Below are 25457 nucleotides of genomic sequence, written 5' to 3' on the forward strand. Positions count from 1 at the left end.
AATTATCACTAATTACAATAAGAGGAGAGTATATATAATTTCTTGTTGTTTCCTTCAAGGGGGCTGTAGATTATTTTTTTAGGTTTTTCAACTGAAAGGAAATTACAGGTTCCTTCCGACAAAGCAAAAGAAAACCCTAATCATGACCAGATGCATGTTAAATTGTTTTTTTTTGAGCTGAAAACTGTAGGGGAGGCCCCGACAGTAAAATTTATTTATTAAAAAAAGAAATATATGTACAAGATAGAGGTAAAGGATGTACAAAGGGGCTTAGTCCAGGGCATAGCCCAAGGAAACTACAGATCGTCTAGCCAGGCTAAGAGGGAGGATTTGAGATCATCCTTCATTCTGTAAGAAAGGAGGAAGAGGTCCCTTTTGAAAGAAAAGGTCCAAGCTCTAACAGAAGGTGTTTCACTATCGAAGATAAGACCATTCATGCTCTTCCAAATATTCCAGCAAGCTGTGGCAAAAACTTCGAAGAAGAAAGGTTTTCCAAAGTTACATCTAGCTGCTGTAATCATCTGGGGGAATTCAAGGCTGTCATTGATCATGATGTTAATTTTTGCCCAACATTACCTACTGAAAGTACAGCTCCAGAAAAGATGATCCCTGGTTTCCAACAAACTGTTGTCACAAATTTGACATAGCCCATTGTCTTCAAAGGTGTAGTTTTTCCTTATGAGCATATCCTTCGTGTTTAGTCGGTCATTGGCAAGGAGCCAGAAGAAAGTTTTTATCTTTGGTGTGCATTTAGATTTCCAGATCCAAGGAGAGAAAGTTGGAGCTTGAATGTGCTCAAAGTTCAGCTTGTAAAACTTGTTGGCAGAGAAATGATTGCCCCATCTATAAGACCAAATGTCATTAACATCCGCATTCCTAGCAGACCTTAATTGAACGGCAGCCCATATGAAAACTTGCCACAACTGGGCTGGCTGACAGGCCGGGGCCCGTAGGTTATAACACCACCATCATCGTCAATGACCTAACGATAAATGAGCAACGATAATCCGGACTCCGGAGAAAATCTAATCTGAAGCGGAAAAGGAAAGAAAGCGCCTTGCACTCCGTCTCGTGTCTGAAGAACCAAATGGTACTCACTCCCCGAACCCGTAAACTTCGGCCGTAAATTCTCGATTCCATTCTTGATTCGGCGCCGCCGGATTCGGCACGGCCGTCGCGCGCGGCGTCCGATTCGGTGCGGATTTCGCCGACCGACATAGTCCCGTCTCTGATTTCGACTTTGTTTTTCTTTTTCCTCCCTGGGGATTTCAGGATAGGAGGGCGGCGTCGCAGGGGGACTATGACGAGCAAGGTGAGGCCATTGAGTGTAGTTTGTCCCACAGAAAGCCGTGCAAATTTTGTCTGGGATTTCTTTCTGGGATCTGGTTCTGGGTTGGTTTGGCTGTGCACTGGTTGCTGTGCGTTGAACCCCGTGCCCGTGTGTGTGCAGATCGCCGGGTGAAAGGTGCTGAGGTGTTCGTCGGCGGGTTGCCGCGGTCGGCGACTGAGGGGACGCTCCGAGAGGTTTGTTTGTCATATGGCAAAAATCTCTTTTTTTTTTTTGAAATAGGGCAAAAGCTTTGCCCTATTCATTCATTAAGAAGAAGTTTAAGTTCCTTACAAACCGAGCCAAGCGTGGGAATAAAAGAATCGCTCTCGTGGCATGAGTGAACCCAAATGTTTGGGCCCCCGCTAAGCTCCAAAGAACCGCCCCACTCTTAATTTTAGCAACAACAATAGGCGGCGCAGTGGCGACGTTACGGACACCCTAGCGTTGCGCTCGTTCCAAATCTCCCATGACGTAGGCATGATAAGCGAAGCAAAGGATTTCCTTCGAGTGCCATTGGGATAGATGAAGCTCAACCGCCACTCCTTCGCCGAGTCAAGATTGGCCCGAGAGGAGACGTCCACCGAGGTTAGACCAAGCCAAGAGATGATGGAGTTCCAAATCCTCAAAGAATAGCGACACTTGAAGAGTAGATGTGCTGCGGTTTCGGGCTCCCGAACACCCACTCGTGTATGAATGCAGTGTTGCTTGTTTCTATTTCTTGAAATGGACAGCTTATGTTTTAGCTGAATAACTGTCTGGCAGCATTGTAAATCACCCCGCTTCGTGTTGTTTACTGCACTTTTTGGAGAGACCGACTGGTTTGTAGGCCAATCTCAATACCTGCAAATGGCATGTATTCTAGAAAAAACCCTGCAAATGGCACTGTTTACTTGCCCATTTTAACTATGGATGTTATAAAAGGCATGCCAACCAAATCAAATGTGGCCGCACAAACTATACCATGTTTGTTATGTATCAAACACATAACTGGTATGTTGTTGCATAGTTTTTGGACATGGCTTGGTAATCTGCCGCACAGGCAATTTACTCATCTTCTGCTAGTGGTAAAAGAAATATGCATACTACAAGGGCTAGAATATTTTCCAAAATTATTTAGATTCGACTGTTGAGATTTAAGTATATTTTTCTCCACTGTACATTCGTAATAGTCACTGTCCAACTTATCTTGCCTCTTGTCTCTGGAGGAACAATAGCTGGTTCTTTAACCTTCACCTGTTCATGTAAAAAAGTTTTTGTTCTTTCACATACTCCTTGGACTGACCATTTCATCAGCAGATATTTTCTCCTTGTGGTGAGATTGTTGACTTGCGCATAATGAAGGATCAGAATGGTGTTTCCAAGGTCTGGTTCTATCCTAACACTTACAACATTACAATATATGTTTAAATCCTTTAGATGTAAGATATTATATTGAGTAACTTTATCATGAAAATTGTGTCAACATTAATTTTCCTGAACTTTCTCAGGGATTTGGGTTTGTGCGATTTGCTGATAGGGAGTGTGCTCATATTGCTAAAAGGCAAAAGAATGGCATTGAGGTAATGACACAATCTTCTTTCTCAATGTTGTCGAAATTTCGATATAACACATCATATGCACACATGTTTCAAAACTTTCTAATCCCCTATTTCGTTAGATCTCAAGTAGGATTAAGGAAGTAATCAACCATTGTGTTTGCTGTAAGAGTATTTTTCAAGGATTTACTGTAAGACTTCAAAATGGACATGATTGTAAATAAATTGGTGACACCCACCAACCTGCTTCTTATTGTGGGGTCAATAGCAAGGTCTAGAGGTCGATGAAGGTCATTTCTTCAACTACATGACTAAACAAAATTCAAGCTAGTCATTATACACTATCTATCAATTCTATAGTTTTGCATGCATTACTAGTTCTGAACATCTGTGTTGGTCATTATTCGTGTTATAAGGTGTCGTTATATACATATCTGCATCATATTGTTTTTTTTCCTTCAATGACTAGTTTCTCCATATCTCTATGTTGTCACAAGTTCGCCTTTTTTATTGCACCCTTTGTAGATTTAGTGTTGAGAGAGATGCTACAATGCTTTATTACATGTCATATATTAATCTCCACATGCATAATATATCTGCTGTTTGTTCTCGACCAGCTTCAAGGAAAGAGACTTGCTGTTGATCTTTCCATGGATCAGGATACTCTCTTCTTTGGAAATCTTTGCAAAGGTAAATTTCACCCATGATGAACCTTGATAATCAGAATGCAGAAACTGCACGACAAAAATCATATAACCTTACAGTTAATGAAATGAATTTTTGTTATCAATTACCACCAACATTTACATTTATACATCTTTAAGCTTAGCGTATGACCTATCTGACTTATGTACTGGCTGTTTTCTTCATAACTTTCCTTGTTCACATTTCGTTTCCTTGATTTTCTCATGTACTATTTGTTGAAGCGAAACTGGTAGGAGACATGTCTTCTTAAAAGGAGTTTTTTGTTTTGTTTTTTTAATCTTCAACTATTACATGAATGTAACTTGAGCTTCATCCCTGAACTCTTAAACGAACCAAAGCTGATCACTCTTCTAAAAGATTTTCTATTCGCGTACGGTTTTGCGTAATGTGATGCCGATGTGTAGGTCATCATCAGCACATGTCACAGATTTCCTTTGTGATATATTGATATAATCCACCAATTTATTAGAAAATCTGAAAATGAAAATAACAATAAATGTGGAAATCAGAAGCTTCTAAAAGATCAAACATATTCAACTTTTAAAGATCAAAATTTCTATTTTTTGTATTTCCAATTTTCAGTGATTTTTTGTATTATTTGTGAATTATTTTGTGTATGATAGTTTTTTACTAAAATATATTTTCCAGTAAATTTTCTAGAATGTTCATTTTTTATTTTTTTAAACATCCTAAATTTTTCTACTAAATTTGCGGGCTTGCTTTTATGGAAATCGGTGCTGTGACAGATACATGATGTAGACTTGGCTGACATGTAGTCATTCAAAACCACTTTGATAGATGAAAATGGTATTGATACTTGTGAGACCAACTTTGGGTAGTTGCAGATTATAGGGATGAAACCTACACTCAGACAATAGTTGTGGGATGAAAAACACACACACATTCTCCAAAGAGGAATAGTAGTACGGTATACATATATGATTTATGTACAAAGGATTTGAGGCATCGAAACCTACTCCTGAAGTCATAGACTCACGATGCCAGGAACCTGCCAAGGTCCATGTTTGCACCTTGTCCTTTATTTTTTGGAAGAGCTGGTACCATTATTTGTCTCTTCAGCATTTCTACTCTATATGTTTGACTTTTCCAATAATATTCTTGCTGCATAATACACCTCATAACTTCTTTGATTGTGCACACCATAATATTCTGTTTTTTTTCCGAGAAAACACAGAAGAGCTTTTGCGTTTCATTTCATTGAATAGGCTTTCCTAACAAATTTAGATATATACCGGCTCTGGCAGAATTTAAATTTTGTAAATTTGTACTGCGAACAGTTGTTCTTAGCATAATATCCTGCTAAATATTGGTTCATGAGAACTTTCTTATTAAAAAACTATATTATATTATCATCTAAGTTCTTATTGCTGCGCTATTTTATTCTTGTGTCAGAATGGAGTGCCGAAGAATTTGAAGAATTGATTTATAAGGTAGAACCTTGATGTTCTATAAGCTATCAAACATCATTTTTCCCCTTTTTTTCATTAAAGTGTCAATTTTTTATCTACAGACATTCAAAGATGTCTTATCGGTTGACCTTGCAATGGCTTCAAATCTGGATTCTTCAGCAAGCAGAAGACGTGTAAATCGAGGCTTTGCATTTGTGCGATTTTCTTCTCATGGCGTAAGTCTTTATTCTCTATTCTGTGCTAGGAAATTCATTTTCATTTTTAACTGCATCACGCAATGCATTCCATTGCGGAAGTCATGACCTGATAATTTTCTTTTACCATTCATGACCTGATATATCTTAAAAATGCTAGTGTGCCTTAACTTTGAGCTCTTCTTCTCCCAATTGTAATTATAACTATTTAAAGGTGCTTATAAATCAGCTGCTTGTGTTATTGCCTTGAGAATATCCTAGTTTACCTATAGTTGACCATAGCTTTATCGACTCTGATTTATCTTGCAGGTCTTGACCAATATTATTGCCTCTTATTTAAAACAATCTTATTGGATCAAACCATCATATGTATATATCAGTATATGTATCTAGCTTCTATGGTTCTCCTGTTTATCTGTTACTGCTGCCGGATGAATGATTCCACACTTTATTGTTTGCCGTAAATCTATCTGCTAGCAAAAGAAGTCCATCTGGTATTCCATCCTTGCATTCTTAAGTAATCGCATATCTTTAGTGCTGCTGCCTCAAGTTAGGAAGCTGGACGATGATTTGACAGTTTGACACCAAGTTACCAAAATACCTTGTGTTATGCTGACAAGCAGCCCATCACTTGGACTCCTATAGTCGTGTTGGTTATGAACTTTTATAGTAACACATTTTCTCATCCTTTTCTCTTATATGGCTGATTAATATTGCGAACGACTATCTTCTGTGATCACCTATTTGCGTATGAAAATGTTCCCATTGCATTGCGGATCTGGAGAAGATATCAAAACCAACGCAAACAACTTTATACTTCTGAAGGAGTTTCCCATATTTAATGTCTCCTGCAAACCTTTAATCGAGCTTTTAAAAAAATAGCAGCACTGAGATATATCCTTTGGCATGATTTCTGTTGAACTATATGTGGAGTGCCCAACCTTCTCATCAGTTTGGACTTTTGGTTCTTCTAGTTGGTGCATGAAACTTAATATGGTATCACCGTATCAGAGCAGAGGTCTTGGGTTCAAGTCTCGGCTTTTGCAGTTTAGAAAAAAAGAATTGGCTGCCCTCTTTCTGTCCATGTTTGGGCCTTATAGAGCCACATGTGAGAGGATGTTGATTGCCCAACCTTCTTCATCAGTTCGGATTTTTGGTTTTTCTGGTTGGTGCATGAAACTTAATAATGACTTCATATACCTTCAATCTTCGATTGCACCTCCAATCTTCACAAGAACTTCCGTCCATCACACTAGTTCATTTAGAGAGTGCAGGAGAAAGATACAACAAACTTGTGTTGTATGTTAATCCCTAATCCATCCCTAATCCATTGCGATTGCTACATCTGACAAGACATTGCATGGAAGGATGGTATATTAATGAGATATACACCAAAGAATAATATTATACCTCTGGTTAAAGTTTCTGAGTGCAGCACTTCTGTATTGGGTCTCACTAGTAACTAGTGACATGAGATTATCAATCCATGGAGTTTCAGTAACCTTGATAACAGGAATGAAAAGAGGCCCTTCAGTTCTTCTTCCCCTTTGTATCCATCAGTGACGGGTCTGAATTATCTACTTATTACCTATGTTCTGTTCCTCTCCTGTCACATAATACTCCAATTCTTGTCTTACTGTTCAGATTTGTCATGTGTACTTTACTTGGTTTTACCAAATTCAGTAAAGCCAGCAGACCACTCAACTCCATTTTCCTTTGTCGGTTCTTCATTTTCTTCAGAGATCAAGGTGTCTTTGACAGCATATGCTGTTCATGGCACTTCCAGTACCTGCTAAATCTGTACTCTGATCTTGTTGCTATTTATTTTGTTTCACCCTTTCTCTAGAAATCTGTGAGAAAAACGTGTGTGAAAACACTAAGTGACTGATAGGTAGTGCAGCTCCAATCTAACCCGAGTTTTAGGATCAGAGAAGTGAGAGAAAATATGTAGGAATAAGGAATTGGAATTAGGAATTTGCATTTTATCTTATCTGTGCAAGTGACATGCACATTCCTTGTATTCTGGAAACTGCTGTCTCCTCCCCCTCCATCTTTCTCATAAATTAGACCATCAGATACTTGTCAACGCTGGAGCCTTATGTTTGGGGAACGCTGTGACAAGCTGATCCATGATTCCCTTGACCTTTCCCTTAGCCTCATTTCTGCACAGCTATAGTGCTCACATTCATAAGCTGCCATTGTGCTGCTATCTAGAAACTGTGAGAACATGTGGTGAAAACACAAAGTGACTGTCAACTAGTACAGCTCCAATGTTTAATCCGAGTTTTAACTTCAGAAAAGGGAGAAAACAGTATGTAGGATTAAGGAATTGGAATATGAAACTCAGCACTTTATCTCATCCGTGCAAGTGATGTTGAATCATGCACACTCCTTGTATTCCGGAAACTGAAGTCTCCTCTGCCCCCGTCTCTGTCATAATTTAGACTATCAGATACTTGTCAATGTCGGAACATTACTGTTTGAGGAAAGATATGACAAGCTTGATCCTTGATTGCCTTTGGCTTTTCCTTAGCTTCATTTCTGCAGAGCTATAGTGCTCACAATCTTAGTCTGCCATTTTATGACAACTGCTGGAGTCTCACTTCTGACATTAATCATAGCTGCCAATTATGAAGGACATGTATGTTTATCAACACAATGTGTTAGTTCGTCACTGATCTGAGGTTATGCTACTGATATGTATCAAAAGGGAAATATCTATATCATCATGGAGATGTTCTTTAGTCCATGAAATCAGAACAGATCATCTTCCCTTGATTCCTTTCATCCTAAAACTATCGATCACAGGCTGCAGCACGTGTACTCCGCATTGGTTCCAGAACAGATTTTCTGCTTGGTGGTATTTTGCATCCTGCAATAAATTGGGCTGAGAGGGAATCTAATGTGGATGCTGATGAAATGGCCAAGGTTATTTCAGTGTAACATTTCTTCTTCATTTCAGTATATCTATATTATATTTTGATCATGCTCTCGATGCTTGCTATACCCAGATTAAGACTGCTTTTGTTGGTAATCTACCAGCAAATGCTAATGAGGACTATCTGAAAAAGCTTTTTGGACGTTTTGGAGAGGTTTGTTGACCAACCTGGCTATGGCTTGTTTGCATTTACCAATTTATGTGTGATGTTAATTCTAAAGTGACGAGTAATTGTGAATCAGGTAATGCGGGTTGCGGTCTCAAGGAAAGGACAATACCCAGTTGGATTCATTCACTTCAGCAGTCGTTCAGTAAGTAGCTTTGTCGTATAGCTCAAGTTCTATAAAAGGAATGCACATTAATTCTTAGTTGATTGCAGGAGCTTGACAATGCAATAAAAGAAATGGATGGTAAAACAGTCAGCGGACCTGACCGAGGACCATCTTTCAAGATACAGGTATGAATATGAATACTACTCCTAATTTCTTTTGGGATAATCCTAGCTTCTTGCATCTTAATTTGATTAGCCTAATTTGGCTCTGGTGCTGTTTATTGCAACAGGTTACAGTTGCTCGACCTGCAGTAGAGAACGATAATAAGAGAGGCCGCGAAGAGGTGAAAACTAGAAGATCAGATGTTTCAAGGGACAAGCCAGATTATTCTCATGGCAGATATGGACATGATTCGCTTCATCGTCAAACCAAAGCTCCAAGGCTATCGAACATGGTATGGGTGATAAACAGCAGACATATGATCAGTTTGTACTTTCCATTTCAATTACATTAAAGCCACAAGGTTGGGTTTCATGAAAGAGATAACCTCCTTAAACTTTCAACTAGTTCTAATACTAATTTGTTGTTTTCCACAACTGAGCTAGCCATTGACTTGCTAAAGTTTTAGCTCACTGGTATATCCGTCTAGTTGTCACAAGATCCCTGAGTAAGACTTGATATTATGCCAATAAGTCTAATATTTGTCCGATGCATGTAGTGTAGTTGCTTCAAAACTGAAGTGACCATTAACCTGTTAGCTTCGAGTGGTTTGATTTAGTCTATTGCTGTGGTAATGGAAGCAGATGGGTTGTCTCCGAACTCCAGTATTATTATCTTTCCGTATACGACAATATATTGTTAAGATTTGACATAAATACTCGCAGCTCGGTGTGTAGGAATAGAGCGAGTTTAGAAAAATGCGTGCTCCAGTATGTAAAAGTGGTGTATTCATTGACATAGCTATCCTTTCTGCATTGTTATCTCTTAGGTGTCTGATGTCACCGACCCCTATGAAGCAGCTGTTAATTCACTACCTTCAGCCGTCAAGGAACTCTTACTTCGTATTTTGCGTCTTGGGATTGGCACTTCATATGACGTAAGCAGTCATTTGTAAATAGTTCCCATTTTGTCTTAGTTCTTCTTTTGGTATCGAACATCATCGTCCTGTCAATTTTTCTTCTCAGATTGACATCTATTGCATAAAGAGCCTAAATGAGCTTCCTGAGTCAGGTGCTGTTGCCGTCCTTAATCAGGTGTGTAGTTGTTTCACGTAGATGATCTGAGCTCTTACCTGAACTTTCTATTTCGAAAAGCCTCTTACACGGACTTGAAAAATGGCTTATCCTGATTAATTCTCCATGCAGTTTTTGATAACAGGTGCCGATAAACGAAATAAAGGAGAATATTTCGCTTCATTAATTGCTAAGGTTGTTACTTCACTTGTTCAATAACTTCCATTTTTTCTTCTGTGCTTTATTTTTTGGTGAGCGACAGTGCCTTCTAACTTCTGGAGTTTTTGACCTGCAGCGCAAGGTTGAGGCTTTTGGCGTAGCACACATCTCGCAGGATACTTATTTTCCCAGAAATCCTGAAATGCAAACCAAGCGGTACCGAAATCAAGATTATGATTACACCGCATCCGGGTAAGGCATCCTCAAGGGAAATGAACCAAATGGCATCTGCATGATCCTGTTTCTGTTATCTGTATGAGCGTTTTACCTTTTGTGCTCGCATCAACATGTGATCACCGAGATTCATTTTATTTGCAGGAGCAGTAGATACAGTTCCCTAGGTGATTATTCTTCCTCATCTTATGTTGATGACCCAATAGTGTCTCATTCAAGAAGGTATGCGGAAGAAAGACCCACTGTTGTAAGATACCCAGAGCCAAGGCTGCGGCAAGAGGAAATATCGCATGAACCAAGACAGAACACCGGAAGGCATCTAGACCGAAGATACACGCAAGAACAGAGTTACAATGAAAGATCAGTGCATGAACCCAGGAAGGACACCGGAAGGCATCTGGATGGTAGATATGTACATGAACCGAGCTATACTGAAAGGTCAGCACATGAACCGAGACAGGACACTGGGAGCCGGCATCTAGAGCGAAGATACACACAAGAACAGAGTTACACACATGAAAGACCAGCCGAAGAAGCTGTTTTTCCTAGGGAAAGGAGAGTGTTATCTGCTGCAGGGTACACCACAAACACAGGCCAAGAATTCAACTCCAGGTCTTCTGCTGAATATTCTGCTGAACAGCAGCAAATGAGGTTTGATCCCTTCACGGGCGAGCCTTACAAGTTTGACCCCTTCACTGGGGAGCCCATCAGGCCTGGCGCAAGCCTGCGTCGCTCTGGTAGCTTATACTGACCAGATTGGTTGAAGCAGCACTTGGGGTGTGGTAGAGTCGTAGAGAAGTCCGTCTTTCCTGAAGAAATTCTCGCATCTTTCCGACCAAAAAGCAGGAGCTATGGTTTATGATACTATATGACATTAGGAATTATTTAAGAATACTGGAGTATGTTTCAGTATGATTTTATGACTTCTTCTGATATTGGAACTATCCACTTGTTGGTGTTTCTTCTGATGAGAAGTGGCTGTGCCTACATCTGTCTTTTTTTCTAGTGATCAGCAACTGTTGTCAACTTCTTTTGTTCACGTTGAACACTGACTAACGTGGCTTTCTCTTGTTTACTCATCCAAAGTATGCCAAGCAATATAACGGATTGACCAGATGGCAAGAGAAGTGAAACCTAAGGCCTGCTAATACTATTACTCTAGCTTTTGTTCCACTTCTTCAGCACTACTTTACTATGCCCTCTGAAACTTGATTGCTTAATGATACCCTTTGCTGCTTTGCTTTGCTTTGCTTTGCTTGAATTTAGTAGTGTACTGTATACTCATTGCTATGAGTATGAATCTGCAAGTAAATCGCTAAAAAGAGCTCTACTATACTTGTGATCGAATTTGCTTACAAACCACTTCCTCACTTCTTTTGCGTGTGTAGTCAAGCTTCTAAAGTTTGGATTTGTTGTGGTCGTGTGTAAAATCTGTTGCTTGATCATTCGCCGTCAAAGATACCTTTATCTTGTTATATTATGGTGCTGGTGATTTTAGCAGTGATAATGGAATAAAGCAACGCATGCAAAAAGATGTTCCAGTGGCACAAATGTAGGGATCTGATGAGTTGGTTTTGCAATTAAAGGATTCTAGTCAAATCCATGAGTCGGTTGGATACAAGCTGGATATCATGGTAGGGCTCCTTATCATTGACCTAACTTGACATGCTAGTACCTTCACCACACACGGGCCGGACCGATCTCTTGGATCATTTGCCAATTATTCAAAAATCCATCCCTGTCACACATGGACTGTTCACATTCTTCTTTACAGAGAACATACTGTTATCTTGTAATGGTACCACTTTTCTTGTAGGATACCACAACCAGTTCTCTCTAAGGGAAAGGAAAACTTGAAGAACCCAAGGAAACTAGCCAGGCAATTCCATTTCCGCTGTGTGATAATGCAAATATAATATCGCAGTGACCCGTTCACTAGCCAAGCGGCATATCCATTCAAAAAAAGAAAAGAAAAACACAGGGATGGAGAAAGAAAAAAAAACAGTAGGATCATGGCATCAAAGTCTGGGCACATGTAGCAAGTTGACTGTGACCAGCCGAACAAACATGCCCAACAAACCCAGTAGTAAGCTGGAGGAACAGTCATGCACAGTGCTGGAAGACCATGCCACAAATGATCAGGGGAATATATTGCAAGCAGATGCGCAGCATGCAGCAGCAGCAACAACAGCTTAGAGCTAGGGATAGGGATATCCATTATTCATGGACCAAACCCTAATTAAACGGTGGTTATGCTGTCATTAGGGGCAGTGGACCACCCAACACCAGTGCACACACTGGCAGCTGGTGCTGCATCTACACCCCCATGATTCTTTGTCATTTCTTCATCCACTTGAGAGTTCATTAGGAGACTCATGGCTGTGTCGTGCTACGCAGCGATTTATACTTACTGGATGGTGGTTATGAGTAGTATTCGTCGCATTTGATAAAATGTCGTGACAAGTTACTTGTTTGAATCCGTGTATCGGAAACCGGTACCCCAAAATTCAAAGGAATGCAATAATGCATACATTTTGTGATCTATATTACATGGCAAGAGAAAATTTTCAGACAGTTTACAGATAAGATAGCTGGAGAAAAACCTATTGCAGTCGTTAGCAGATTGCAATTCAGATGTCGAAATCCATGGAGTTTCCATCCCAAACAGTTCGCAGTGCAGCCAAAACGATGATACATGCACTCTGGTATGATTATAATGATTAGAAAGATGATGTGAACAAATCGAACAGTTAGGGAGTATCCATCTTGGAAGCTAGACTAATCATATGTTTATATCTGCAATACAGTTCAACTGTTGAAAATAAGTATGTAGATACGGAGAGGCCACCAAACCATCACCGGTAGATGACCGACAAACTAAAGGAGATAAGTGTAAGGACTGGTAATTAAGAAGATGCAGCCACAAACAAGATAAAAGGTACTCCAACTTTTACGTCTTTAAAACACAGAATATCCACAAAGTAAGCACGCATGCCTACATGGGACTCGGCATGACAGGTATTCATATTTTCACCATGATTTATCCAGTTTTATCTGCATAGTATTAGATCTGAATTATTTGATATACTCACGTGAGCTGTGGTCCTTTGATCTGGATGTTGTGGTTGCGTGCATACCGGGCTCAAAATTCCTCGGTGCTGATTAATGTAGGCAGGGAAGCTGGGGACTTAGCTTAGCTGGTTCCTTATCTCCTATGATTCTTCAAGGAAGAAGCTCTTGAATTACATAAATGCCCTTCTGTGTGGATATAGCCATAGTAGATAGTGACAGGGAGTTTTGGATACAGATCCATTCATAGTTGGGGTACATTTGCTTTAACAAGATTAACGTGGCACCGTCGGATTGAGCATCAATGGTTCAGATAGTTGGCAAAACTTGCTAGGAAACTAGTCCGGGATCAATCAGTCTTTGTTGCAAAAAAGATGGCTATGATGAATTGATGGATTTTTTTTCTCAATACTATACAAATTGCTGATAGGCACTAGCAACCAGCTCAAGCCGGCACCGACTTTTTCAGAGCACTATTCTAGTATATGTACTAGAAAAGTTTCAGCCAAAAGCCGTAGCAATGTTGCCACACAGCGCATAGTTTTCCATTTCCGAAAATAAAAAATGATTAATAATTAATAAATAGAAAAAATAAAGAGATGATGGGGACAGTGAGGTGGTTTGGGTGTTCTTTGTAATATGTTTTCCCACCAAATGAATTGACTTGCCACCAGTGGTCCATTACTCCAGCCTCTCTTTTCTACCCTTTTGGATTCTTTCCTACCAAACTTGGCGTACGTCCTTGTTGGTACAAACCAGAGAGGCGTTCTGTTCTCTCTTCAGACCATTTGAAAATGAAGTATTCTTTAAGTGCAGTATTCAATATTGTTATAACAAGAACCTTCAGAAGATGGTGAAGTATGGTTCATCCATCAGTTATCAGGTCAACCCGACAAAGTGAAAGTTCATGCATGGCTTCTTTGAGAGCCCCAGCTGATCAGCAATCTCAGCTTCTCTCTTACAATGATGAGAGTAAGAGTGAAGTTAAACAAAGTCAAATGCATTATGCATGCTTGCATGTGCATAAACAGATTAATTGCTCTACAAATCTACATGCACTTTGAGTGCAGAAGCTCAGGCCAAAAAAGCTGTTGGCATCTTCACAATATTATGAAATGGATTCTTTTCTTTGCAATCCTAGTTGTTGGCTGGCTGGCTAAGCCCCCTTTTTGCTGAATAATTACTTGAGAAAAGAGCAAGGCAACAACAAACAATCAATGTTGGCAAGATCTAGGATCTATCTAAAGTTCTCCAGCTCTTCACTGTTACAACCGCGCGTAGAGCCCGTGAACGTAGTACTATTAGGTGCACAAGTACAATTCCCCCCTAATCTCAATTAAGAAGGATACTATAGGTGGCCAACAATTAAACTGCAGAATCCCAACTACTAGAAAAAATTAACAGTCTTCAGCTAAAGGTGATTATAATTTATACATCATGACAGATAATGTGTAGTAGATCTTGGACAGATCACCAAAAGGTACTACTTGGCATGCAAGTAGGAGTCGGATAATGGAAGCAGTTTCCATTAAAACACATATTAAGATAGATGGTATGGCATGTTAGGGGTATGCATGATGCCTCAAACTTTAATTTAAACATGCATATTTGTCAACTACATGCAGTGCTGATTAATTCCTTAAAATAAAATAACAACTGGGGCTATATTTAGTTGCGTACGAGTCTGAAGTCTGAACTAGCTTCCCTTCCAAGTGAAGCACGTGCAAGCAAGCAGCGTAACCTCCATCCAGATAATCACTTGAGAACTATAATAGTCTAATCTTACCTAAGTATAAGAGCTGAATACCTAGCAGTAGGCCATCTGATATGAAAATGATCAACTGTGGTAACTGCCAATCAGCATCGGCCGGTGAATTCGGTTACGGACCTAATTTCGCCCAACAGCGAGAGTGATAGGTCGACTCCGTCGTCCCACTTTGACCAGCCTACCTTTCTACCAGTTCGGCGTATCAGGTCATCAGGTGTATGTGGTGTGTATCCTTTGCATTCTTGTTCCACACATCGCAAAACATGTCGGTCGTTTGTAGGCATCCAAAAGCTTTAGCTCAGTCCACTGAATTTTGTCTTATTAGTCGACTGAATTTCATGTGAAATTCGTTAATCATTTAATTTTCTCTGCTGTTGCATATTTAATCTACACTACTTGCACCACAACTTTTTTTTATGTACTAATGCATTGATTTCATTGAATTACTTGTAAATTTGAAGTTTTACATTAAAACCAGTCGAATCATTTATTTTCGTCCCCAGCAGCAATTTTAGTCTACACCGGTTGCACTGACAAGGGATTAACTTGTCAATGCCTACAGATTGTAGACTTAGGGTTTCGTAGAAAGTAGAGGGCAAGTAGATCTCGAAGATTTAGCCGAAAAGGTGCTCGACTCAAAAGTTGCGGTGGTGTATTGCTAATAGATTCGATCCTTTTCTCTTCCCTCGGCTCCCCTTTATATAGGAGGTGGAGCCGAGCCTTTTCGTGCCGTGTAAGTTACAAACTGCGAGAGATATATTGGGTCTTCCCTATTTTGCTACATTATTCCTAATACAACTATACTTTCCTTATCTGAAATTCTCTGGGCTTCTGGGCCTTCAAAGCTTCGGGTTCTTCGGGCTTCACGTCCTCTCCAGATAACCCGGGTGTCTTATTCGGCATGCTTATTCGGCATACCTATGTCATGCACCTTCAGAAACATGCGGTGATTCTATTTATAATTTGCAACAATATTTATTTAAATTTATTTGTGAAATCTACTTATTTTATTTGAGTTTTCAGTTGACTAATTTGTTTGGGAAATTTCATTCGATCTATCACTATTTGGACCTAATTCAAAAGGGTTGTGAAAATAATAAGCGCATCTCTAACGGATCCCTTAAAAACGCCATACAACAAAATTGTTTGAGGTACCCGTAACCTGTTTAACGTAGGACGCAAGATCACGCAGAACAGACACGCCACTAGTTAGGGGATTTGTTTTTCCAAGCCCGCGGGGTAACCAAATTTCATTTGCATATAGATTTCAACAACAATGATATATTGCAATAAACCAAGTTTGCAAATAACTTACAATACTAACTCGGCAATAGTCTTATATCCAAAAGTACGCGCAATAGAACAAGTAGCAATCAAGAATGTCCAAAAGAATGCACAATAAAACACCACTAGTTGATACAAAATCAAGCAACTCCATTGTTGCAAAGACCATCTTAGGCACCATCTTCACCACTTGCGGAAGAACCACCACCGGCCAGAGCACCACCAAACTGCCTTCTCCATTGTATGGTCTCCATTCTTCTCATCTCCCAAAACTCTATTGGCAACATGTCCATTCCACTCGGATCCATCCTCATGATTCGGTTCTCCTCAATAGTGATGTCGACCCTCACCTTGTTCTCCATGAGAAGGATGTTATGTTGTGATCCAAATTCATATAAAAGGGAGGCTAACTTTTGTCGAGCGAAGCGTGGCACGTCGCCGGTAGACTTGGGACAAAGGGGAGCAATTGGTGCTACTAAGAAATTACTAGGTATGAAAATTACAAGAGACAAAAAATCTAGTGTGTTATTTCTTAGTCAGCAAAATTACATTAAGGAAGTCCTTCAACGTTTTAATATGCATGATGCAAAGTTTGTTAGTACACCTATTGCTCCTCATTTCAAATTGTCAGCATTGCAATATCCTAGTACTGGTGAAGATTTTAAGTACATGTCACGAGTTCCATATTCTAGTGTTGTTGGTTTCTTGATGTATGCCATGGTTTGTTCACGTCCCGATTTGTCATATGCTATGAGTTTGGGCAGTCGCTACATGGCTAATCCTGGTAAACAACATTGAAAAGTTGTTCATTGGATTTTCACGTACCTTCATGGTACATCCAAAGCCTGCTTGAATTTATAGAATGACACTTGTTATGAACTATTGAGATATAATAATAAATACTCTTTACTATTTGCCTAGTATAGATCAGCGAAGATCTCCCTACTAGCAGTAGAGTTGCTGGTGAAGTCGAAGTTGGTGAGCCGACGTTGTCGAAGCTTTCCGAGTCGCTATCCAGATCGGAATCTATGAACGACCCGAAAGTCATGTCGCCGAACAAATTGGCGAGTACCCCGCTGGCGGCGGGATTGGTGAAGCTTAGCGACGAAACTTCCTCGTCGTCTGACTCGATGGATGCTGCTGATGATCCCGAGAAATCGGAATCGACCGCTGACGGTCCCGAAATAATCGATGCCGCGAGACGATGAGATCCTTCTTTCCCGACGAGTAAGCGGAAGCTCCCGAACGTCATCTCCATCGACTCCTCCAGATCGGCATATGCATGCAAACGGGAGGGAGGGTGAGGAATAAAATCAGCGAGATCAGGTTGGACTCGTTTACCTCCGTCCATCACGTTGCTTGCAGTAGATGATGATGTTGATGATGCCATCGAGATCACCTCCTTGCAGCCTCCAATCCCCACATACGACGCTAATTGACAAGGGATTAACTTGTCAATGCCTACAGATTGTAGACTTAGGGTTTCGTAGAAAGTAGAGGGCAAGTAGATCTCGAAGGTTTAGCCGAAAAGGTGCTCGACCCAAAAGTTGCGGTGGTGTGTTGATGATAGATTCGATCCTTTTCTCTTCCCTTGGCTCCCCTTTATATTGGAGGCGGAGCCGAGACTTTTCGTGCCGTGTAAGTTACAAATTGCGAGAGACATATTGGTCCTTCCCTATTTTACTACATTATTCTTAATACAACTCTACTTTCCTTATCCGAAGTTCTCTAGGCTTCTGGGCCTTCAAAGCTTCGGATTCTTTGGGCTTCACGTCCTCTCCAGATAACCCGGGTGTCTTATTCGGCATGCCTATTCGGCATACCTATGTCAGTAACCCCCGAGATTTTGCTTGAATCGTAGAGTCGAGTAAAATCTTCATCGTAAAACCAAGTCGCATATTTATAAAACTTTCGAATCATAATGAATATTTTGCTCAATGTCTATTTTGTACAGGGATGATGGTAGATGGGGCTAGTTCATCTATCGGATCAGGTACCAGTTAACTGCTCATGTGGAAAACTCGCAAAAACCTACTTCAAGCTCAAGTCCCTGGACTCAAACTCGGGATACTGGCGTAGTTCGACACACGCCACTAAAGGACTTATCGTGAACCGAATCTCAGCTGTGCTTTATCGAGTACCTAACGCGTCCGTTAGGATTTTTCTTCGCATCTACTGACACGGATAAAGTGGGAGAGCGCATTCGGGTGCGATACCACACCACACAAGATAGATCCTGGGGTCTTACCTTCGTAATCTCTTTCGAGTTACGGCATTCAGAGCTTTTACCGCGGCATACGCGCTCTGAGAATATTTTGTCGAGTGCCTTTGTCGGCATATTTCACCGGGTGCGCGACCAGCGCTCCCCATGGGAGTAGCCCCCGAGGCTACAGCTGAGTGTTTGCACTTGGTTGTAGGCTCAACTTCTGTTATTTCGATCAATTCTATATTTTTATTTTCACGTTTCCATCTTATCAGAAATATGCACAATACTTCTGATAAGAGTAGCCCCCGAGCATATGAACAGGTGCTTGCATCTGGGCATAAGCTCTCGAATATTTTTCTTAACTATATATTGCTCCACCCCTCGAAGTTTTCTGCCCGCTATTTTTTGCTTCACCTCCCGAAGTTTTCCTTACTGTGACGTCGATGCTGACGAAAGCCACGTATCGTCGTCTTGGGAATACACGACTCTTGGTGTACCGCTGTTTTGTGGGTCCAAACTTCTGCACGCTCTCCACGTCGCGAAAAGCCTTGGCTGCTATTGCTTGACTGCTTGCGTGGTGGCCACATATTCCTTCGTGTATATCCTTTAGTATGACTCGCCCTTCTTCGGGTGTAACACACCTATGCAACACTCCTGATATACTTTGTTTGTATAGTTCTCCCTTGACCACGGTAAACGCCTTGGATCATCGAATAACTTGCCTTGCTTCGACTGGATCTTCGGGTATTTCTTTTTTCGTGATATATTTCAAGTATACCTGCATCTAGGGAACTTGAATCATCATGACCTCTTCCGATTCTTCCGCATCATCCGATGCATGTGTTTCTGAAGCTGCTGGAGCCCACGAGTCTTTCTTGGGTTTCTCCTTTTTCTTTGGCTACTTCGGTGCCTTCTTTGCCTCGGTTGATCTTTCACTGATTTCCTCCCAAAAAACCACAGGTGGTATTGGCAGGCACTGCGAGCCGATGTTTGCCGAAATGTCGGCTTCATCATTGCTGAGCCTGCTTACGTGGTTAACTTCACAGCCATCAAAGGTTTTCTCGAGTTCATTGTACACCTTCTTGTACGCTATCATATTGTCATTGACTGCATCGCACTTGTTCATCACCTGTTGAGCCACCAACTGGGAGTCACCGAAGATTTTTAAGCGAGTAGCACCGCACGCTTTTGCCATCTTCATCCCATGAATAAGTGCTTCATATTCTTCTTCATTGTTTGATGCATTGGGGAAGGTCATCCGCAATATATATTTCATCTTGTCGCCCTGTGGTGAAACAAGTACCACGCTAGCTCCAGCTCCTTCTAGTCTCTTGGATCCGTCGAAGTTCATATGCCAGGTAGTCGACAAATCTGGGGGTCCCGTGTTTTGGAGTTCCATCCATTCTGCAACAAAGTCCGGCAAAACTTGCGACTTGATTGCCTTTTTTTTCATATGTGATGTCCCGAGGGGAAAGCTCGATTCCCCAAAGGGATACACGTCCTGTGGCTTCTGGATAGTTTAAGATGTTCGAGAGAGGCGCCTCGTTGACCACTATTATCGGGTGTATCGAAAAATAATGTCTTAACTTTCGTGCTGACATGAAAACTCCATATGCCAACTTCTGATAATGCGGGTAACGCTCTTGGATGGTGACAAGACTTCATTGAGGAAATATATTGGCCGCTGAACTCCATGAATTTTCCCTTCTTTTTCTTCTCGTTCTACCACGAGGACTATGCTGACCACTTGAGGTGTAGCCGCAATGTATAACAACATGAGTTCTTTTTCTCGTGGAGCCACCAATACTGGTGGTGTCGAAATTGTGCGCTTCAGATACTCAAAAGTTTTGTCTGCTTCCTCGTTCCACTCGAATTTTTCTCCTTGCTTTATGAGCGCGTAAAAGGGCAGCGCTTTCTCTCCCAACTTTGCGACGAATCTGCTCAATGCTGCGACTCTCCCAATTAGCTGCTAGATTTCCTTAAGCTTGGTTGGTTTCCTCATCGTCAAGATGGCTTGTATCTTTTCTGGGTTGGCCTCGATCCCTCTAGCTGACACCAAGTATCCGAGGAGTTCTCCCGCAGGGACACCAAAGGAATATTTCGTCGGGTTCAACTTGAGGCGGAATTTGTCGAGGTTGTCGAAGGTTTCTCGCAGATCATCGATGAGGGATGATCCTTTTGTTGTTGTGATGACAACATCGTTGATGTACACTTGTATGTTCTTGCCAATCTGCGTGGCGAGGTACTTCTGCATCATCCTCTAGTATGTGGCTCCCGTATTTTTCAGCCCGAAGGGCATTGTCCTGTAGCAGAACACACCATAAGAGGTTATAAGTCTATTTTGACTTCATCCTCTTTCAGGCGGATCTGATTATAACCAGAATACGCATCCAGGAAGGAAATACGTTTGCAACCCGCTGTGGAGTCGATAATTTAATCCATCCTCGGGAGGGGAAAGTGATCCTTTGGACAATGTTTATTGAGACACGTGAAATCGACGCACATGCGGAGGACTTCAGTGTTTTTCTTCGGGACCAGCACTGGATTGGCGACCCACGTGGCCTCAGTGTGTAGTTCTTTAATGAAACCCAATTCTTTGAGTCGACGGATATCAGATAGCATTGCTTTGTGGTTTGGCTCGGAGAAACGCCGCAAAGGTTGTCGAATCGGTCTAGCTCTTAGATCTAAATTAAGGGGGTGCTCGGCAAGTTCCCTGGGTACTCCTGGCATGTCAGCTGGACACCATGCGAAGATTTCCCAGCGCTCATGGAAGAACTCGACGAGCGTGCTTTCCTATGCACTATCCAAGTTTGTTGCGATGGACGTCGTTTTCTTGGGATCAGTCGGGTGGATCTGTACTTCCTTGGAGTTCTTGGAGGTGTCGAAAGCTTGCTCCTGCAAGGATCAACCTTTGTCGGGTAATACATCGTAGTTGGTGGTCAGCTTGGATGCATCATATTCCGCTTGCATTCCGAAAGTTTCAGAAAGCTTGTGGAAATCCTTGTCGCATTTATCCGCCAGGGCGAAACTTCCTTTGACTGTTATTGGGCCCTTAGGTCCAGGGATTCTCCATAACAGGTATGTGTAGTGCGGCACAACCATGAATCTGGCGTATGCGGGTCATCTGTGGCACCCCCGGGATCAGGGTAAGACAAATACCAGATCCTCGTCCGACATAAGTCTAACCTTGAGCTCGAGAGACTACAGTGAGAGAATCGGTAACACAACAGTGACTCTACGACTCAAAAGAATATATTACAACTCTTAACAGAGTAAGATCCAAATTATTACATGTAGAGGTCAACGACCCAACATTCAACAAGCAACGGAAGCAAATTATGTTATTCTAAATAACAAGATAGCAAAGGGCTTAAGAAGCCATAACATAAAGCGACGTCCCGAGTCCATAAGTCTCGAGCTGCTGCACTGGGAACCCCAAACTAACCGTCGATATTAACGTAGAAACCACCTTCGGCTGCAGCAACTTCATCCGAAACAAAAGCATGCAAAGCTGAGTACGAGGGACTCGGCAAGACTTAGTACAACCTTTTAGCAAAGCGGGTATGCGGGCTTTCTGTAGATCTTCTTTTGCGTAAAGCCAGTTTTCCTTTGTAAGACAAGAGAGAAGAGAAGTTCGACTACTCAGAACCTTTGAAAGGGGATAAGAGACCGACATCTCTATCTCTATTGATCATCATATTGTATCCACCAAACTTCATCATCTCGAACCACTATCCTCGGATCACCCCCTCAACACCCGGAGAAGGTATCCGTAAGCACACATTGTTTGCCAAGTTTTACGATTAGGTTAAAGTTCTCTATGATCTCCACGTCTGTTCCCAAGTCGTCTGCAACCGTGGACACGGCTTTTCGAAAAGATTCATAACCCTGCAGGGGTGCACAACTTTACCCACACGCGCCGACAGACTCTTAATGCCACTAGTATAACACACTTCCTTGGTGTACTGGCAGAGGGTGGTCGACCACGACCTTTACCTTGCTGTCGTCTAGACCATGAGTCACGCGCTAAGGATTGTTCCACCGTAACGGGTCAAGTCCCGAAGTCGGTCCTTAACGATGTTAGGCGAGGTGGGTTTCACCAGGGACTCTAACCCAAACCACCTCGGCCACGCTTACCTACCTGTATGCCATGCACCTTTTCACAAACGTTTTCGATGCATATGTCCAAATAACACACAAACTATGTGACTCATGGAATCGACTAGGCAAGTTAGTGAGTTGAGAGGGTACCATAATAGGGCCTCGTGTGATTGTACGCTCAGTCTTGGTTCAAGAGGCGAGAACTCGGTTCCTAGGGTCGGCAGAAACGAAACAACCCACCACATCCCAATACGGCCTCTCGTCTGAGCCTTTAATCATGTTTAACAACATCTCTACACTTACCACATCATCCTGTCATGCTAGATTCATTTATTTGTAAGGCTCCAGTCCGAAGACCGAGCGTAACGAACTAAGCATGGCTAAGCATAAAGAGATAAAGGCTCTCGCGACGCACACATGCCAAACCTAGTTATGATAGGAGCAGTGGATCAGGGTATCGAGGCTACAAAGGTCGGGCATGCAACAGATAGGGTAACTCTATCTATCGATAAAAGACAGTTGAATTATATGCAATATGTAGGAACCACATACAAAAGCATTTTGAAAACATAGATGAACCAGGTTAGGGCTTGCCTTGTCCCTCAGCTGATGGGTACTGTTCTTCGGTGGCATTGACGTCGGACTCCGGCTCAGATCCTATCGCGAAGAACCAAATACCGGAAAGGGGAAACAAACATTCACGACATGGAATAATGCAATGCGCATACAATATGAATGACATGTCAGGTTAATAGAACTTGGTAAACCCTAGGTGCAACATCGGATTAAAGGGGTTCCGGCATCGGACACCGCCATATGAGAGGGTTCGATTAGGGTTTTCTACTAAGCTCCACATTTAATTGTTTCAAACATGTATGAAACATGGATAATCAGCTAGGATTTATTTTTCTGATTATTTTGATATATAATTTTATATTTTTCTGAATAAATATGAATTATTTATCAATTACTGAAAAATAACCAGAAAATAGAAAAAGAAAATATGGCGTCACACTGACGCCAGCATGACGTCAGGGCGGCCATTGCTCACTGTGAGCTCGGGCTGAGCTCAATTCGAGCGATTGAGCCCGCAATCGGGCACGCGCGTAGGGGCAAAAGGGGCAGGGCGGCGTGGGGAACCATTTGGTGGGGTGCCGCCCACCAATGGTCGCCGGAGACGGCCGGTGGCGAGCTCGCGCGGCGGCAGACGCATGCACACGGTGCGGGGCTGGTGGAGGAAGCAATCGGGGAGGGGAGGAGCACCATTCGACTCGGAAGCTTACCACGAGCGTGTGGAGCTCGATGCCGTCGCCGGAGGTGGCCGGGAACGCCAGCAAGAGGCGGAGGCCGGCGGCACGGGCTCCGGTCGAATCGGCCGATTCCGGGCGCCTCCGCTTGTGGGGCTTGGCCGAGGAGGACGGGTGCGACGCGGCGAGTCTCGTGGTGGCGCGCCTCCGCTTGTGGGGCTTGGCCGAGGAGGACGGGTGCGACGTGGCGAGTCTCGTGGTGGCATCGCCTTGGCGCGGGGAGGCACAAAACGGCAGCGAGCGGCGGAGGCCGTGGGCTAGGGTTTGGCCCGTGGCTTGCAGAGACGGAGAGGGAGAGAAGAGGTGGCGAAATGGGGGTGGCCTAGGGTTTGCGGCGACGCTTTATAGGGTCCAGGGGGCGGCGAGGGCCATCCGGGCCGCCGGCGCCATCGACAGCCACGATAGCGACAGGCAGCTGCCTGGCTGTGTGCGTGGGGAAGAAGACAGGGGGGAATTTGCGAAAACCCCCTGGTCTTCAGGGTTTTCTCTGAAATTTTTAAAAGAGGAAGAGTTTGAAGATTTTTAGGGTATTTGAACCCATATTTTGAGGGGCTTTTTGCATCAAATTTTAAATAGAGCAAAATACAACATTTGAAATTTTGTTTCAAACCATTTTGGTGCAAGATTGTCTCAAATTAAATGCAAATGCATGCCATTCTTATGATCAACTAACAACATTATTGATTAACAAAGTTGGTCTGTTACATCATCCCAATAGCGCGTGATACTGCGACGGCCAATCAATAACTTCGAATTCCAGCTTCTCTTTCCTGAAGTTCTCACTTGTCCCAAATTGTACGTCGAGTAGAATCTTGCCCAAAGGATAACTTCGCTTCTCAGGTGTAATGCCATGAAAGCGCGTGTCTGTTAGTGTCAAGTTTGTCAGAGAGATATTCATCTTCCATAGCGTATCTGCGTATATGAGATTTATACTGCTTCCTCCGTCTATGAATATGCGGGAGACCTCAAATCCTGCAATTATAGCTGATTGCCCTGGTCGTGGAACTTGAGGTGGATGATCCTCTTGGGTGAATCCTATTGGTTGTCCCGACTGATTGAGGTACTCAACGGTTGGTGGAGGCGACTTTTCTTCCATGAACTTCTGTCGTGAAATTAGCTTCTGCATCCTATTCGAAGGTTTGCCCTTCTGTATCATCGAGACTGCTCCCGTTGTGTCTATGAAGTCGCCGTTATTGCCCGGAGGTGCTGCAAGTTGCAACTGATGTTGATTCACATTAGTAATTGCGGGTGGTGGTGGCAGGTGGATTTCACTCCTTGGCCCCTGCACGTATCCCCTGTTTGATGCTTGTGTGTTGGTATTCTTCGTATATCTTTGCAGAGCTTGGAAAGTTCGGTAGTCCTTGATACGTCTCCAACGTATCTATAATTTATGATGTTCCATGCTAGTTTTATGACAATACCTACATGTTTTGCTCACACTTTATAATGATTTTATGCATTTTCCGGGACTAACCTATTAACAAGATGCCGAGGTGCCAGTTCCTGTTTTCTGCTGTTTTTGGTTCCAGAAAAGCTGTTCGGGCAATATTCTCGGAATTCGACGAAACAAAAGCCAAACCTCTTATTTCTCCGAGGGACACACGGAGCCAGAAGGGCAACCCAGGGGGAGGCCCACAACCTCCAGACCATACTGGGGCGTGGTCTAGAAGGGGGGTGATACGTCCCAAACGTA

At 42.3% G+C, this 25457-nt stretch overlaps 1 protein-coding gene across 2 annotated transcripts; it reads left to right on the forward strand.

Moving 5' to 3' along the window:
- Window positions 1-1016: 1016 nt before the first annotated feature.
- Window positions 1017-11041, forward strand: LOC124654181. 2 transcript variants are annotated; one of them, XM_047193203.1, is made up of 18 exons: window positions 1017-1090; window positions 1273-1312; window positions 1451-1524; window positions 2627-2692; window positions 2818-2889; window positions 3483-3555; window positions 4984-5021; window positions 5102-5215; window positions 8003-8122; window positions 8206-8286; window positions 8375-8443; window positions 8512-8589; window positions 8694-8858; window positions 9393-9500; window positions 9589-9657; window positions 9769-9831; window positions 9932-10047; window positions 10174-11041. In XM_047193203.1, exons 1-18 carry the CDS (start codon window positions 1088-1090, stop codon window positions 10778-10780), a joined length of 1956 nt encoding a protein of 651 aa, XP_047049159.1. In that variant the 5' UTR covers window positions 1017-1087; the 3' UTR covers window positions 10781-11041. The 2 variants fall into 2 exon arrangements, with proteins under 2 accessions (XP_047049159.1, XP_047049160.1); XM_047193204.1 differs by having other exon boundaries at window positions 10180-11041.
- Window positions 11042-25457: the final 14416 nt, after the last annotated feature.

Source organism: Lolium rigidum, chromosome 5 (assembly GCF_022539505.1).
Source record: "Lolium rigidum isolate FL_2022 chromosome 5, APGP_CSIRO_Lrig_0.1, whole genome shotgun sequence".
Taxonomy (NCBI): Eukaryota; Viridiplantae; Streptophyta; class Magnoliopsida; order Poales; family Poaceae; genus Lolium; species Lolium rigidum.

Bases quoted from the DNA above. Each gene is read 5' to 3' on its own strand.
- LOC124654181 (XM_047193203.1), top strand. The intron at 8,859-9,392 runs GTATGGGTGATA...GTTATCTCTTAG, and splicing joins CTCCAAGGCTATCGAACATG to GTGTCTGATGTCACCGACCC. The intron at 9,832-9,931 runs GTTGTTACTTCA...TTTGACCTGCAG, and splicing joins TCGCTTCATTAATTGCTAAG to CGCAAGGTTGAGGCTTTTGG.